Source organism: Montipora capricornis, chromosome 14 (assembly GCF_036669925.1).
Source record: "Montipora capricornis isolate CH-2021 chromosome 14, ASM3666992v2, whole genome shotgun sequence".
In the NCBI taxonomy this organism is placed as follows: domain Eukaryota; kingdom Metazoa; phylum Cnidaria; class Anthozoa; order Scleractinia; family Acroporidae; genus Montipora; species Montipora capricornis.
The window spans coordinates 46,788,883-46,806,382 of NC_090896.1; the positions used below are offsets into that span (position 1 = coordinate 46,788,883).

The window sequence follows — 17,500 nt, forward strand, 5'->3', positions numbered from 1 at the left end:
TTAGGTGTCTATATTAAAACTGGCTAGAATTTACATTGTTTATTTGTTAAGGACAGTGCCTACTAATTCAAAGGTATTTTTGTGCAGTTTAGTGAATTTGCGGGAAAAACAGATCTTAACAAGTGTTATTGAAATCCCAAAAGAAAATTGAGGGTAACCATGCATTTTTCGAGGATTATTAATCAGCAATATTTGTAAAAAGCTTTAAAATACAAAGCAATGTTTGGCATTCTTTGCCAAATTGAAGCTTAATTATCTCTGAAAAATGCATGGTTACCCCCAATTTTCTTTTTGGATACCAAGAGCGCTTGCTAAGTCCTGCCTTCTCTGCAGAGTTTTGAACCGCGCAAAAATATCCCTGTAGTAATAAGCACCGCCGATAGGAAATCAGAGTAACTCAAGATGTGCAGAATGTATGCCCAATAACAATAGTAGGCGCCATCCTTAAGTCTTCCTCTAAGCTCTCTCCTTTCTCTGCATCTCTCTTACTTTTTGAAGGGATGTATTATTTTGATGATGACTTGAGGATACTCCGGGGAAAAAATCTGAAACTACTTACCTTCTGATTATTACAGTAGTTCAGATTCTCTACCACTAAGCTTTAGAGACTTTTGAGAGAGCTAGGCCATTAAACTAGTTAATGGTTAGGACTAAATTATAATTGAAATGGTGCACTTTTCCATCTCTTAGTTTTTGCTCTGAAACAGAAAAAGTTTGCAGCAGTTTGGTGAATGAAATGTTGGGTATTGTTTCAGATGATTACGAAGTCAAAGGGCTGCAATGATATCCACGAGCTCTGCATTTCTCAAGCTGAATTTGAGCGCAGAGAGACGATGCGGGAATCCATTTATGGAGGTGCAATTCTGAACAGAAGGGTAATAAAGTCACATTATCACAAATTAGCATTCTAAATAAATAAATAATAAATTCTTAGTGGTCATTAGGAAGAAACTGTCCACCAGTTTTAATGCCAACAAGGCAGTTAGTCTTGGGGTTAGGTGCCTGAGAGGATCATAAATTCTTTATATCCACACATAACCTGGCCTGGGTCAAAAGGTATCCACTGGAAAAATCGCTACCCAGTGGACAAACATTAGCAAAACCATTGTTGTCAGAGTTATCCAGGCGATAGCGCTATCTGCCTTTAAACAACTGGGGCCTGGTGGTGGCAAGCACGATAATTGTGCGACAATCCACACCTGTCAACAATCCAATCAGTGGAATGCTGCCAATCCATAATACTTACCGATAGGGGGGGGACTAGTGGTAGCAGAAATGACATCTAGAAGCTGGTGTAGTGGACAACCATCTGCTCCGTTTACCATGCGAGCCCTGCATAATGCAACGCCAGCATTACCTCAGTGTCAGCATAATGACAGTTGTGGAAACAAATGGGGACTCATTGCTAGAAGGCCAGTGCTTTCACCACTGTTTTAACCCTTCTCCTTACTACCTTAAAAGGTTTTCATTTCACTTGACAATCAAAACGTTTGATTTGATTTAAGGCTGGTGATCATAATCATGTGCCTGCTGATGAAGCAAATGTTAAACAACTGATAGAAGAGGAGAAAGAGAAGAACAGCTTCACTGCTGTGGTGATAACTGGAATCAAGCAGGAACGAATTGCTTACTTAAAGACACATTTCAAGCAGCTGTGCAGGCAACTGTCGTAAGTCATCCTCTCAGTCATTTTCTTAGTTTAACGCTCCATGTTTATTAATTATTACCTTGCTTCGTTTTTAGCATGATAGAAGTAATGCAGGCCAAATGAATCACTCTGATTGGCTGGTTTTCTAGTCAGGATTTTGCAGTACAGGCCGTTACCATGGAAACAGCCAGTTTCCATATTTTTTCCCTCCCCCAGGAAATTCAAGTTGAGCGAAACACAAAAAGTTTTAAAAAAGCAGAATTTAGTTTTTCATCACAACAGTACAGTTATTACTTTTACATGTAAAAGGTTACCACCATTCAGTTCACTGATGGAAGGCAAAGATCACGAACGTTAACTTGAAGCGGAGAGTTGCCCAATCGCTCAAAGAAACAATGCCATTATCCCATACATAATAAACATCTTACTAACCTCACCTTACTGGGGAATATATGTTGGCCCATGGTCTTTTTTTTTATGGCACAACCTCAGGCCAATATTCCCTAGCACGGCCCTCACTCTCGTTTAGTAAGAGGTTGACAAGGACAGAGTTAAACCTATTACCTTCATTGACTGATTTTCAAGTAACCCATTGACTCCTAAACTGTCCCCCATTGACGAGTAAAACAGTCTCGTGTTAGACAGAGTATAATCTGTTAACACTCCTGGGAGTCAATGGGTTAATGCTCTTTAGCAAATGGTGTGGTCCAGTCATTGAACTGCAGCATGTGCCCCAGGTTCCAGTCCTAGGAACTGTCTTCCAGGTTATCTGATGCTGTCATTAAGAGGACCAGGGAGAAAATTTTTATTGCTGTATCCCACAATCACGCACAAGTTTAGATGTTGTTTTCACATTAATTTTTATCATGGTGGAAAGAGTTCCATACAAAGTGCCTCAAGTTTACTATGTAGCCAGTTATATGTAGCTGTTCAGTCTTCAAGTGTGACTTGGGAGACATGGGTAATCACCTGTTGCAAAATGAAAAACTGGCTGGTTAGAGGTGTTGCATTGGCTTTGTACTTTAATTTAACTTACATTAGACCCTAATAATATTGTTTTTCTTTTATTGCTGACCTTTTAATCTTTTCGGAATCTTAATGTCTTCCCTAATAGATAAAATGGTAACCTGGACTCAACTCAGAGTTGCTAAATCTGTGCTTGAGTATGGGATACAACATGAATAACAAGTATAACAAGTTTTTGACTGAGTCCTTGAAGTGATGTCACTGTTGTTTTTGCTTCCAACATCTGCCCAACATCCATTCAACTCTCAAACCCTGAGGCCAGTGTTATTTCTATTTAACTTTTTCCCTGAATCTAGGCACATTTACCATTATTATATTCATGGACCACGTGGAAATGACTTCCAAGTAGGACGAGTAAGAACAGCTAGTCCTTTCAGAAACATTGATATTCAGGTATGTTAGTATTCAGAAATATCAAATGAACCCAGTACAATTTATGCTTATTAATATGATAACCATTGCAGATATCAGTGTGGTGGTAACTTCCCAGTACAAGCCAACCACATATTATTTTAGGGGTCATTGATTTAATATATCACAAACAGATAAAAGTTCAGTCTGCCTTTTTCAACAGATGAAATGTACGTGCTCTCTGACAACACACCATTCCAGTCCGTCTGTTGATTTATTATCGTCTGTAATTTTCTTTCCTGACATAATATTTTTATTAGGGGAGGTCTGTGCCCTCTGTATAAAAAAGGAAAAAAATGAAATTTTACCAAAGTGTTCATATACATGTAGGTGTGCTATGCTTGGTGCTTTGATTTCTCCTTTTCTCAAAGGAGGATTTTTTTTTCTGTTCAGGTTGTGCTCTATGAGAAAGGCAAGCTGCCAAAGAGAATGGAGTTACGAGATGTTGATGATGACATGCAAACTCGTTATATTAGGACAGCTGCTTCTGTGTTTGAATTCTGTGCACATCCAGAGTCAGGCGGTGTTGTTGAGGGCATCTTGCGTTACCATCCATTTCTTTATGATAGAGAGACGTATCCTTCTCTTGATGGGGAATTTCCAGGTAAGTTTGATGAAATGTCACCTTTTTACCCTGTAACCTTGAATGCAGGCAAGGATAAGTCTGCAAAAAAAAATGCATAGTTTAAATTAGGGAAAAGTTGTGATCTGTTAAAAGCAGTACCATTTTGTCAAATATGTGCAGTTTCATCAGGTTGATTTGCTGTCTCATGGTACAAGTTTCTTTTGTAGTTGTTGAAACTGCTGAGGAGTTAACTGAATCAGTGGAAAGAGATAGCAGGGCACCAAGAGGAAACCGTCCAATATTTGAATGTTATTGGAATGGACGACTTATCCCATACAGTACTATAGATATGTAAGTTTCGTGCTGTGTAATACTAATCCCAATTTATCCATTAATTTTATTATTGAAAACTTGTTAAATCTAAATAATGTTATGGAAGTTCCCATTCCAAGCAAGTGAAACACATTCTAAGTATTGAGAACAACACTTGATACAAGGCAGGGACATTTGAGTCATTGCAGTGAGGATATTGATGAACGCTCTCAGTGAGATCACACCAAAAGGGTTGTTCTGGAAGCAGTCCTGAAATACAGAATGAGAAATGGGTACTCCTTTGATGGTATTGTTTCCTACATTGTAAGTTTACCGTGTTAGTACAGTTACAGTAAATATTAGGCACAATAATTATAGTGAAACCCATAAAGTAATATTATTGTCTTCACTTTTAATTCAACATTCTTGCCGTTGTAAAATACAGGTCCTGGTTTTTGTGTGAAAAGCCACTACAAAATGTTTGCAACACAATGGGTTTTCTTAGCTAGCCACAGGTGCCTGTAGCCACTTTTGTTACCACTCACTGCTAATCCTTTTCATGGCGTAACAAATGATTATTTGGGCATTTTCACCACCAACCTTTCCTTAACCCCTGTATATACCTTTTGAAAGTAAAACCATGGAAAGGTAAATAGCAGGGAGTAGTGTCCTTTCTGCAAATATACCCATGCATACTTGAGAAATTGGTAGGATTTAAAAAAAAGATTTTCTGGCGTAAGAAAAAGCCCTCTGAGGTCCCCACACAGTGTCAGTGTCATCATCAGTCCCCAATTCCCGGTTATTTTCTAAGGAAAAGTCAAAGCAGAGTTTGCGACGTCTTGCCCTTTGCTTGCGAAAACTTGCTGAAAACTCTTCAGATAGATAAAATGACTGCATTTTCCTTCACTTTTATGTGTAGAGTTGTCCTTTGGAAATAGTTGGAAATGGCATTTGTGAGACCCTAAATTTCAAAATGTTCTGGAGGAGCACACCCCCCGACTCCCATAGATTGAAGCACCTTCGACAAGTCTTGAAACATTCTTCGTAGGCATGTATACACCTTCAAAATCACATGCTGTGCACCTTAATAGCTTGTTTTTTTGTCAACTTCTAGGCTTGACTGGTGCCAACCTCCAAGGAAATCAGTTATTCCTTTGGAATGTTATAACAGGTAGTGACTTTCATGCAACAGCAACACAGCTTATTCTATGCTTACATGTAAACAGCAAAAATTTTGAATGAAGGATAAAGAAAAAAGAAAAGGCTCCAGGAGTCTTAAAATACAGAACTTGTGTATTTACTACTTCAGTTGATAGAAATAATGGATATACCGGTAATTGTGGTTGTTATTTATCCCTTGCGAAATGTTAGTTTGTAGACAAGACAATAGTGTAGTCTGCCTGTTACCAGTATTAAAGTGTTTCATGACAGGGTTATCAATAAAATCTTCAACAGTCATTTCTGTGCTATTTTCAGCCATTACACTGCAAGTGATTGACTCGATGATTTGCTGACCAAGTCGATTTTGTAGCCGTAACACATACTATTCACATCCGTGACAGGTGTTACGGGTTACAGGTTCAATTGAGACCCCTGCAAGAGATTGTAGTAAATAATAACTCCAATGAATCTCTTGCTTTTAAAAGGTCTTTGCAAATGATTAACAACTTTAACAGGCAGATGATTACACTTGCTGTCCTCAAACTTTGCCATTTTGCAGCCCTGGGATTAATAAAATTTAATACAAGTTAGTGCCGTAGCAGTAATACTCCACCTGACGAGCCATAGCTATTTGCAGGTTGTTATTTCGTTATTACTTTCTGTAATGAAATGTTGTTGATGTAAAAATCATAGATTTTCGGGTTGTCTTTGGACAAATGATGCTTTTCAAGTGAGCACAAACAAGTTGACCTTTATGGATCTGGAAGTGAAAATCAGAGACAAGAACACCATGTTCAGCAGGATCATTTTGGGACAGGTATGTTTGATAAACTTTTTACCGAGATTAGGGAAGATGCTTGATTGTGCAGCAAAGATGTTTTAATTGCATTAAAGTAAGGGTGTAGTACGTCAGTGAGAGACAGTCATTAGCAGCATGGTAAGTGGAAAGTTATCTCATCAACACTTATGATCTTGGGGGTTGTTACTCTCAAACTTGGTGTACGAAGAAAGTGAACCTTCAAATCCTGCAGGTGTCACCACCAAAGGCACTATCACCATCTAAATCCATCAGTGTTCTGGCCAGCAAGCAAGCAAATGCAAATTTGACCAAGGAGAATTCCTTGGAATTATTCCATGTTGACCCTAGGCAAGCCTGCAAATAATCGCTGGTCATTGGACATTAATGTAAAATCGTCTGGCGTTAGACAAAGTAAAATACTAAGTCTGGCCGGTGTAGGCCGGTTTGGACGTCAAAGGGTTAATGGGGACATTGTTTTTCAGTGAGTGATTAACCCATTGACTCCCAGGGGTTCCCCATTGACGAGTAAAATAGTCTGGTGGTTTAGGCCGGTTTGGACGTCAAAGGGTTAATACTTCGTCTTGCGGAGAGGAGCAGTTATTTCCCCGTGGAACTTCAGACATTTCAATTGAATCTTGAAAGATTTTTTAAAAATTCCTCCGAAAGCGACTAAAAAATAATTTGAATAACAACAGTGGTGTCTTCCCATATGAATATACACATAATGTTAAGTGATTTTGTTCCATAAGATCTTACATGTGATTCTGATCATGCTAGATCATAAACCCTCACCCTAACCACTTTTAAAAATTAATGGAAAAAAAATGAAAAACGAGACAATGAAAATGAGGCACTGGGCAATTTATAAAGCGGTCTGCCACAGGCAACCCATTAAATAAGTTTGTCCGATCAGGGTGGCAGCATGTCAGGTCAAACCTTGTCCCTGGCCTGACATATGACAGGCTTATAGCAAAAAATTTATTTGCAGGCTTGCTAGGGCATTGAGAGGGTTAACTGCTGATCAGCATATATTGTCTAATTTTCTTTTGACTTTGTCAACATTTCATTTAGCCACATCATCATGCAAACCACCGTATCTTCACTCGCTCTGGACACAACTTCAGCTTCTTCAAGTGCCACTGTGACGGTGCTTTCATTCAACATCAGTGTATCATGTGTCCTAAGCTTGTATGCCAGAGTTTTAACCCCATACTAACTAACAAAAGGAATACTACTTTTCCTAGCTTCCGCCCTAGGATCCTCTAAAGACCATGAATTATAATATTCGTTTTCTCTGCCATACTAAAGTAATTGCTATTAAAGCGTAGTCTGAAGACTATTTATTAAACCACCAAGGGAAACGGTATCCCACTCCGGACACAAAAATTTGTCACCTTCATTAAGTGAGCAGCGGGCAAATTGACCTGCCATGCACAGTCTTTGGCCATGACTTTGCCCAGCCATTTTCAGCTTTTCTGTTTACTTATTATACCAAAAGCATTAAAAGTCAGCAGCAAAGGCTGGTGTTGGATGTCACAATTGCATGGGCGTCACTGCATCCAATGAGGTGCTTTTCTTGTCCTACAGTAAGTGGGCAACATTCTCTTGAGTTCAAAGTTGCTTTAATTTCTTCTCTCAATTTTCAATGTTGCTAGGAGCAAAGGGTAAACATTTCCAGAGCATTTCTTGACTGGGTGAGAGAGAGTCATGAAAACCACGACAAGCAGGTAAGTTTAGAGTGTGGATGATGCAAATTTCTAAATAGTTTTATATTATAGATATTTTGTTATCAAACAGTTTTGCTTCAATTCACCCTCCAGCAATTTTTTTTTTTTTTGCAACATGATTAATTTAGGCAAGGTCTCACGTAAATGAGTTTTCAGTTATCATTAATTTTTGTAAAAGTAATAATTATTATATGTCTCGGGTACATGTAACTTATGGCCACCATCAAAAATACTCTGAATGCAGGCGTCTCTTTTGTTTTTCATAAACAAAACTTTTTCGATCCAAGGGTCGTGTTCTGTTCAAATGTTTCTCATGTTATTCATAAAATTTGGGATAATTTTCAAGGAAAAGTAGGTGACAAGCTCATATGCAATAGCTGGGGAATTTCGCCGGCTGCCGGCTCTTATTGAAACCCCCAATTACGTGTATATCGAAATTGGTAAATTCAAAAGTTAGTTCTTCTTACTTCATTTTAAGGTCTTGAGCTTTTTTCTACTAACCTCATTTTTGCAGGCCATAACAACTTCGAACTCGATTATTAAAGCATATTTTACTACCACAACAAGCTTGGTTTTTACAAATGAAACTAAGTCAGTGGTCTCAAAAATTGCCTATTTTAAAACTATTTCCCTAGGTTCAGTTCATGGGTTTTCAAGGTCAAATTAAGCGTCCAGACTTGACACAGAAGCGAAACCAAAGTCCCTGGTGTGTCTTCAATTCCATTGAGTGGGATGGAAAAATCTTCAAAGTTGGACAATTGGTATAGTTTATTATTATTATTATTATTTTAATTGTCGCCTGAAAAGAACAGCTTCCAAGCAATAAGGTCATTTTTCAAGCTTTCATCTCACAGAAAACTCTAAAGTAATGATCCAAGTTTTAAAAAACCACCAGCTGCTGGTAAAACATCTTTTGCTTTAGTGAAGTCCGAAAGTGATCAATCTGTCAGAGAGAAGGGTGTAACAGTGGCAATATGTAGCCACTACTGAAGGAACCCTTGCAATAGATCCATCATTGGAACACTTACCAAAAACAGGAAGGAGGAGAGGAAAAGGTTTAAATGCAACGGTAAAAATGTCAGCTTGGAAGTTAATTCAAATGCAACGAGGAGCTCCCTGCTAAAAAATTCCAGGATCACCTACAAGCCACTCAGACGGGTTTAGCTACTGAGAAGCATTGAGTCAATATTTAACCTTGAAGCAATCATCTGACATAATCTCTTTGTTGGTGGCTTAATTGCAGATAAGGACCCAAAGGACAATGCCCTTGATCTGTGGGACTGTGAAAAGATTTCTTCTGTTTGGTGATCATGATGGAGATGTGTTTGCAACTGGAGGGGAGATGGAAATAGTACAGGCATGTTTTTTTTTTTGAGAAGTTGGTTTTTTAATTGTTTTACTTGTCGTGATATTGCCTAGTACTGATAAGGAAGATGACAGTTTCAACTCAAGACACAGCCTTGTTTTATTAATGAAGGAGGGAGTGAGCAATACTAGCTAGAAATTCAACCAGCCGACTGAACAACAAAGAGGATTTCTTTGTTTATTCTTACCCTTGCACGAAAAATATTGCAGAAAATGTAGAATTTGGAAATTTGCGATGGTTTGGTTGAGATGTTCCATGTTCATGTTTCTGATTCCTTCAGATGACTTTAATGATTGAGACTGCTTTTCATTTAAAGGTAATACCCACTTTCACCAGATTATTCATTGGTCCTGTGAGCAGACTTCAGGCGCTCTTGGTGAAAAACAGCTACGTTTACTCTGACATTATATTCAACTCTCTCGCTTTTCCACACAACACTTGAGTCCAATTTACACATGTGTAGTTAGACCCTTCTGTGGACTGGTCATTGGGTGCAGTTTCTAAGCTTTTCCCTTCAAATGTAATTGGTTACCTTTTTTCTGTTCAGGAGCCGGTGTCTCTGTATGGAGACAGAAAGTTCTTTTCCTTGGCTAAGTTGGACCGTTCAATAACCCTTGCCTCAGTCAAGAAATTTGTGGAAGATGAAGAGGCAAAGTATGATGGCAAATAGACCCTTTGCATAAATGGCGCCTAAATTTGAATAACAATACTTTGTACATTCTTAGTCTCGTACTTATGTTTCTAGACGAAGGATTTTTCACATGAATGTGAGGCTTAGGATGTATATTGCCATTTAATCAAAGGGTCTATATAAATAATTAAAAACTACTTGCGAATTCCAAGATTGCACATCGCATGAGTCTGCTTTGGTGTCGGGCGATAATGAAGTTGTGAAAATGTTGATCATTTGGATGTCATTCATGAATTGGGATCATATGCACCACAGCCTTTTACTTTTGTGATGTCACATTCAGTGATTACTGCTTTTTGATTCTCAAATGACAGTGGCGAGATGTGCGACGCTGGATGATGAACAAAAGGAGTGCATGACAGTATTATTGGTGTCATCCAACTAGGTGACCATACAAGTGGCTACATAAACAACCACCCTCTCTCCTTGTTTGCACTCACTTTGCCATTGACAAAATATAGTTATTTATTTATTACTGTGGTATTTTAAAATTATTATCACTAATTTTTGCTCATTTTCACTTACTTTAAGGTTGCCCAGTAAATTGGTGATAGAATGGCCAGAGAACAACAAGCTTGAACCGAACTCTAAAATCCCTGCAGGAACCACCATAGGTATGAATTCTTAGTAACTGATCTGATGAACCCAACTCCTTCTACAGATTTTTTTGTTTTTTTAATTTAAAATTATTTTTTACCCATATGCAAGAGGGTGAACCTCTTACGTCCCTAATATGAATAACTTTAGCTGATGGTAGAAATGTGACCAGGCCTGCATGAATCTTGGTGTGCAACTGTCTAAGTTGTTGCACATTTAAATTTGATTACTTGTAGAAGGTTTCATAAGTTCCTAATTTATTATTATTATTATTATTATTATTATTATTATTATTATTATTATTATTATTATTATTATTATTATTATTATTATTATACACTGTGCATGTTGCTAAAAAAAACTAAGAACCAGGAACCATGGAATTTGGAAGTTCAAGCCAAGCACCCAAACCAATCAACCTCTGTCATTTCAACAGGTGCCATGAAGGTTGATATTGTGAATGGAAAAGGTGAATCGGTCAACAAACTTCCTGGTGATAGGAGAAGATTGTTGGTGGAATTAAAGGTCTTGTGGCATGGTAAGACTTCATCCATAATTACTTATTTAACTTTTCTGTAAGGTTGTCCTTCACTCTTCGAGGTAGCAGACAAAATTTAAATACAAATATTGGCTGGTCCTGTAAAAGTATCTGGAGTTTTTACTTGGTCTGAATGAGAGTCTTTTGCTGAGATTAATTTACAAAAAGGGCACAAGTTATGTAGAATGATGGACCGGCATGTTATACCGATTAATGATATCATGATTAATAGCGGAATATTGATTCAAATATTTTGTATTAATTTTACTAAAAGGAACTCTGAAGCAAAGCTCTCACAAAACCAAAAGCTTGTTGTGTTGAGTTGAAGCTCAATTTATAAGAGCTTTTGATTTTAATAATAAAAGTACTGAATTGAAAGGTTCAAGTATTCATTACAAACATCCATGATGATGGAGTCTGAATTTTAAATTTTTAAAATGCATTAATTGTGTCTTTAAGGTACTGATAAAGATGGAGACAAAGTGATTACCAATCACGTTTGTCAACATGGAGGCAAAAGTTGGCCGTATTGGTTCAGAAAAATGGGTTTGTTGCTTTTTACTGCTGTTTTTTTTAGACTTGGCTGTAACATTAAATTTGTCGCAATGTCACAACATTTAAATCATTTTGCAATTTATTGAAAATTAACTCATTGAAACCTCAAGTTTATGCCCTAGGGTACCTTTAGTTAACGATTGAAATTGTCTGGCGTTAGACAGTAAAATCTGTTTAGTCTCAATCACAGGAGTCAATGGATTAAAAGAAATATGTTATTTGAAAACAGGTTACTCCCTAATTTTCAACCTCTTGATTCTAATAATCAGCAAAATATGAGACCTCAGAATTGATAAATTATTGGGTAGCAAAGCACACATGAAACTGTATTTTTTTACATAAATTTAATTGAAGTATCAATATTTATTTTGAAGCCATACATGTTCCTCAAGGATTATCTGATAAACTGGGCTCCAACTTTAGTGAAAGCAAATTGTGCAATACCAGCTCTTTCAGCACTTTCAGTGCTGTTTCTTTTTTTTTTTTGTATCCATGGGAAACACTGTACCTGTCAAACACCGCTGTTTCAAAGCTTTACAAGGTTTTTCTTTTAATCAAACATGTTATTGTTAATCTTCCAGAAAACATCACCCATCTTGGGCCCCACACTCTCCAGCTGCAAGTTTTGCTCAGTGACAGTTCAACGGCACCATCTATGAAGAGCCTTCCCTGTCATTGTATCAATTTCACTGTCACAGGTTTGAAGAGCAGAAGGTCCCTTTCTGTTTCTTTTTTTTTTTGTTGTGCTTTTCATTGCTTCCACAAGGGGAAGACAAATGCATTGCCATTTCCAGCGTGCAGTACCGTGCAAAAGTAAGTTGAAAGTCTCAACTCCATCCTCGCGAGAATCGAGGATCAAGAATCAAGACTCGATTCACTTGAAATCAAACTCGATCCTCGACACTTGATTCACTTGAAATCAAACTCGATCCTCGGCACTCGATCCACTTGAAATCAAACTCAATCCTCGACACTCGATTCACTTGAAATCAAACGTGATCCTCGACACTTGTTTCTCACAAAATCACTGATGCGATTAAATAACAGCAGGAAGTGTTCAATAAGAAAACAAGATAGCGGCTATTGTTCCTGTGAGTCCTCTCTTCAAAACTGCAATCTTGTGTTGTGGATTAAAATATAAAAGCAAAACAGTGAGCTTTACCACGATGGATTTTATCGTGAATCAAATGTAAATTTCCAATGTAAACACTAAGTATTTGCATACCACGCGCCCAACGAAGAAATGCAATGATTCATGTATTTTTACATCTCTTCTTAAATGCAATGATCTGAAGGAAAATCATATTGATAATGGAATCTCAGTGCCAGACTTTTTCACTGGTATCAGGTTTCATTCCTTGAAAACAGCAAGCATTGTGAGCGAACTGAGAATAGCATCATCACAGGACAAAGTACATGTAGCAAAAGCTGTTCCAATTCCGTCCAACTTTTGATGCCTCGAGTTGGGAGTTCGTATGAGAGCAACATGTTGTCTTTTTCTCTTCTCCTGCCTTTTTTGTAAATAGCATTTCCCCAATTAACCTGATCGCAGTGACTGTTGATTTTTCTTGTAAGGGAATCAACAAACAAACTTGAGCAAGTCATTACGGAATGGTTTTACGTTCAAAGAAACAGTTTTTGTAATCTGAAATTTACATACTGGTATATGCTGTTAAGGTTCTGGGGTGTGAGGAAGTGTATGTCAGTAAGAACATTAGGTTCTGGTACTTTAACTTGGTTAAATTTTCTTGACTTTCTTGAATGTTCTATGCTTATATTTGATATTGTTGTCGTAGGAGTTTTCTTTTATGCTAAGTTTTATGATCTTTCAACTGTAGAGGCTCATCCAAATAAGTTCACTGTTGGAATGTTGGAAACCCCTCTAAGAGTTGGCGTACCTTTTCAGGTAAACTTTTCCTACACTGTATCAGTTCCTTGATGTCTGCAAAAACATAGTTCAGTTCAGTTCATTTTATTTGCTTTTATAAATTATAGTACTAAATTACATGTAATTATCATACATTTGGCAGGCAGTCCAGGAAGCTATTTTGCTTATTTAAAGGACTGCCTTAAGAAAAGGAGTAAGAAACTAGAATGTAAACTGTCAACAAAAATCAAATGGGCAATTCACTACAGCATAAAATTCACTGGTAGGTCACCTAAACATCATACGATTTGATTCAATTGAGAAAGAAAACTCTGGCTGTTGTTTTGCAAGTTTACATGTATAGTGGAACCCGGCCTTATGGCCACCTCAGTAATACGGTCACCTCATTATTGTGGCCACTTTTGTTCGGCCATACATTCTCTTATAGAAAACCCTCGTTAATGCGGTCACCCGTTAATACGGCCTACGGCCTCAATTTTAAATCCCAAACAGTGGAATCCTCTATAATTATACACCGTTAATACGGCCACTTGCGCTAAATTAAGAAAACCAAAACGCCTCAATTTCATTGACCTTTGTTATTTACCACTGTAATCGAACAGCGGATTTACTTTGCAAAGTACTGTCAGCAACTCTCCTCCCTGTTTTCACTACTGTAACAAAAATGATCTTGACACTACTGTAACATCCAGTGAGGCAAATTGTGAAGGGATTAAGACATTGTGCTTTCATTGTTTTTTAGAAGCATGGTAAGTTGGTTCCTGTTCTTGTTTTGATTTTGGGCTCAGAACATACAGTACACTTAATAATTAAGTGTTTTACCTACTGAGTGAAGTTTCAAGTATTTTATACAATTACTGTATGTACATTCCTGTTGTTTATTAAAGAGAAAAGTTGTTCTGGAAGTGCAAATGCAATATTTGTCATTATAGCCCTTTAGTAATGAATTTCACCCTACCCCGATAATACGGCCAAATTTTTTCAGCCCATTAATGACCGTATTAACGGGGTTCCACTGTTCTTGCAAAAACAGGTAAAAAAGAAGTCATCTTTTGCTATAATGTATCTTTGCTTTCATATGCTAGAATTCTAATTGGAGCAGGCATAAAGAAGGCGAAAGTAATTCTCAGTTATTTTTGTGCTTCTTTTCTTTAACGTCAGATTCCACTTAACCTACTTGATGAATTTAACAATCCATCAAAATTGTCAGAAGAGGTTACTCCAGTTTTGAGTGCAAGGTAGGTGCATGCTTTGACGCCCGAGACCTTGTGTGATCAGTATCAATAATGGTTATAGGACTGGGTGGAGTACAATTCAGGGAGTAATTGGGCGAGCAGTTTCAAAATACGGGTGAGGCTTATATGTACTGTACGACACAAAGTCCTATTATCAATTAATTAATCGTAACTATTTCAAAATACTAGATGACGGTGATAAAATTTTTATAGCTTACCGTAATCTGGTCAATTTTTTGGTTAGTTTTTTGTAATAGCTCTGGAAAAACAAATGATTCAAGTACAACTTGGGTTTGCTTGATGAGACGTACGACTTTCAAATAATTATTACAAGATGTCCAATTGCACCTGTCTATTAATGCTGAAATCAGGGCTGTTGATAACCAATCAGATTTGAATATTTTGTAATCATAGTTACCATTAAACTGATATTTAAGTGCTTTTCATAGTGGGTTGGAGTTGACTCATCAAGGAACAACTGTGAAAGTTAACAGTCTCATTGTCAAAGGCGTGGTTGCTTTAGGCTCTGTATCATCCCATGCTGGAAAGGTATGTATTCATTTTTATTGGTGATATTCTCAGGAAAACCCAAGTCTGACATAATTTGGCCATAGCTGGCTATGTTTTATATACTCAGGTTTTACAATAATTAAGACACTAGCACCAAATGAGGCAGCTCTCTAATTGGGAGAACACATTTTTCTTCAAAACGCTAGGGATTGTGGTCAAAGGCGCAAAGAATTATGCTTATGTACGAATGGAAGAATTAAGATGCGCAGTATGATCATGGCAAGAGCTTGCTCTGTTTTTCATTTCACTTCTGGTGTCCTCAATCACTGTCACGCAACAAAAAAAATAAATTCGAAAAAATGTGTAGGAAACTAATCTTTTAACCACCTCTCCAAGTCTCAGGTCTGTGCAGTACATTGTTTCTGAGTTATTTGTCGAAGTGTTTCACCAACTTTTTAGAGTTTTGTATGGAGACGCCATGTGGTCCACCAATATAGCAGCCGGTAATCAACAAAAGATCTGCAGTTCACTTTCTGATGATATCGCTTATTTTTCACTCATGAGATAAAATACATGTGTATGAATGTTCACATCTCTTTATGTAGTTGCAAGGCTCAAATAGGCCTTTTGCAACAAACGATCACATGGTACAAAATCCGCTATGCTGGAGGGCAAGCTCATTATTACTCCCCCACTGGGACATTAAAACAAAGAGACCTGAACCAGTCAAGCTTGACTTGCCTTTGTTTTAATGTCCCAGTGGGGGAATAATAATGAACTTGCCCTCCAGCATGGCAGATTTTGTACCATGTGATCGTTTGTTGCAAAAGGGTTATTGCTGGGATTCATAGGGATAGACCAACTTGCTTTGTATCATAGTGTCACACAAGGTGACAATTTTGAAATTCAAAATGCTGTTTTTTCGAAACAAAAGACGTCACGGAACTGGAAACTTGAAAACAAGATTCATTTCTAGGTCATCTTCAACTTCCAGGCCTTCTGATATTACGCGATGGTGCGATTTCGCACAATCGACCTCAAATCGCATCCGATCGCACAATTCATGAAAAATCGCATAATTCACAAAAGGATGCACAAAATTCATAAAATGAAACATAAATCAACACGTTTCTTAGAAATTCCTACATAAATACCCCATTTTTAACATGATTTATCTTGGAAAAAGGCTAAAAAACCTTTGTCACCTTCGATTTCGTAAACATTCGAAGTTCAAGGCTTTATTTTTCATGTCGGGGACCTGGTACGAGTCTCCTTCTATTGGTGCAACACAAACACGCCCTTATATACACACCACTGAAATGACACAGTTGCCTTCTCTTATAGAAGAGATTTGTAAAAAGTAAGCGAAGTTGTAAGTTTTTTGGCAAAATGTAGTTTCTTTCGTTGAAAACTGATAAAAACTTACTCATGGATAAGTTTGTTGTGAAAACGCTCGCTTTTTCTTCGACAAAGAAGGAAGTTCCCACCTTCCGCCCAATCTGACAGTTCACGATCGAGCAAGAAAGTACCTCACAGGTACGCTCCACGTGGACGATGGACTGATGTTTTTCTGGTCGTGTAATATTAGGGCCTTTTATACGAGAGAAAATAAGCCGCGGCTTACTCTGGCCACGGTGTACAAAATACGCAAAAGGAACTATTTATACGAATATATATTCCGAGGTCAATATAAGCCGCGGCTTGAAAAAGACGTAAACATAGATTTTGTACCATTTATACTGGGTGAACATTCGAGTCTTTTGTAAGCCGCTTTCTCTGGCCGCGGCTTATTTTCTCTCGTATAAATGGGGGTATGGCCCTATTGTGATTGACCATCTTCGGAAGTGGTTGACAAGCACCTTGATCATTCATTTGGCATATTAGCTGTGTCCTTTCAACTTTTAACGTGGTGCACCGGTAGTGCAGAAGACCTCATTTTTTTTATTTATCCCAACTAATGTCGATCGAGATACCTAATTACTGTTCCCTTGTGTTCAAAATGTCTTAAGGGCAGCAAGAAGGTCTGAACTTCCTTTAAATAGAAATTCAGAAGACCTTGTGATTTTAATTGAGAATTGGTGATGTCACCGTAAAAACCATCTATTGTTTTCTGTCTCCACTCTGGGGGTCCACCTTTTGTACAGTCCCTCCTTAAGACCAATTATTAAAATCTCCATTCAATTCCACACACAAGCCGTCATTAAATTACCACAAGCATAATGACATTACTAAAAGACTGTTAAAATCTTTTAATAAGAAAATAGCAGTCCTCAGAAGAATCAAATTCTTGCCATCATCCATTCTACAGACCATTTATTTTAGGACTGTACTTCCAAGTGTCTTATACGGAATACTAGTATGGGGTTCTTGCTCACCTGCACTAATGGATGATCTTGAGCGTGCTCATATACGAGCTTCTAAACTTATTTACAAACTTTCAAGAAATTCGAATGCTGATCAATTAAATAAAT

At 37.6% G+C, this 17,500-nt stretch overlaps 1 protein-coding gene across 1 annotated transcript in view; it reads left to right on the forward strand.

Annotated features, from left to right (window-relative positions):
- The window catches only part of LOC138033546 (structural maintenance of chromosomes flexible hinge domain-containing protein 1-like), a 60,719-nt gene that overhangs the window by 9,812 nt on the left and 33,407 nt on the right, over positions 1 to 17,500 (forward strand). The window contains exons 7-24 of the mRNA XM_068881314.1: positions 756 to 875; positions 1,506 to 1,669; positions 2,971 to 3,067; positions 3,479 to 3,689; positions 3,878 to 4,001; positions 5,077 to 5,133; positions 5,817 to 5,940; positions 7,578 to 7,649; positions 8,285 to 8,410; positions 8,893 to 9,006; positions 9,563 to 9,669; positions 10,238 to 10,320; positions 10,740 to 10,841; positions 11,301 to 11,387; positions 11,978 to 12,094; positions 13,235 to 13,302; positions 14,446 to 14,522; positions 14,969 to 15,068. Coding sequence (XP_068737415.1) covers positions 756 to 875; positions 1,506 to 1,669; positions 2,971 to 3,067; positions 3,479 to 3,689; positions 3,878 to 4,001; positions 5,077 to 5,133; positions 5,817 to 5,940; positions 7,578 to 7,649; positions 8,285 to 8,410; positions 8,893 to 9,006; positions 9,563 to 9,669; positions 10,238 to 10,320; positions 10,740 to 10,841; positions 11,301 to 11,387; positions 11,978 to 12,094; positions 13,235 to 13,302; positions 14,446 to 14,522; positions 14,969 to 15,068 — 1,950 coding nt within the window. The remainder of the gene's footprint in view (positions 1 to 755; positions 876 to 1,505; positions 1,670 to 2,970; positions 3,068 to 3,478; positions 3,690 to 3,877; positions 4,002 to 5,076; positions 5,134 to 5,816; positions 5,941 to 7,577; positions 7,650 to 8,284; positions 8,411 to 8,892; positions 9,007 to 9,562; positions 9,670 to 10,237; positions 10,321 to 10,739; positions 10,842 to 11,300; positions 11,388 to 11,977; positions 12,095 to 13,234; positions 13,303 to 14,445; positions 14,523 to 14,968; positions 15,069 to 17,500) is intronic.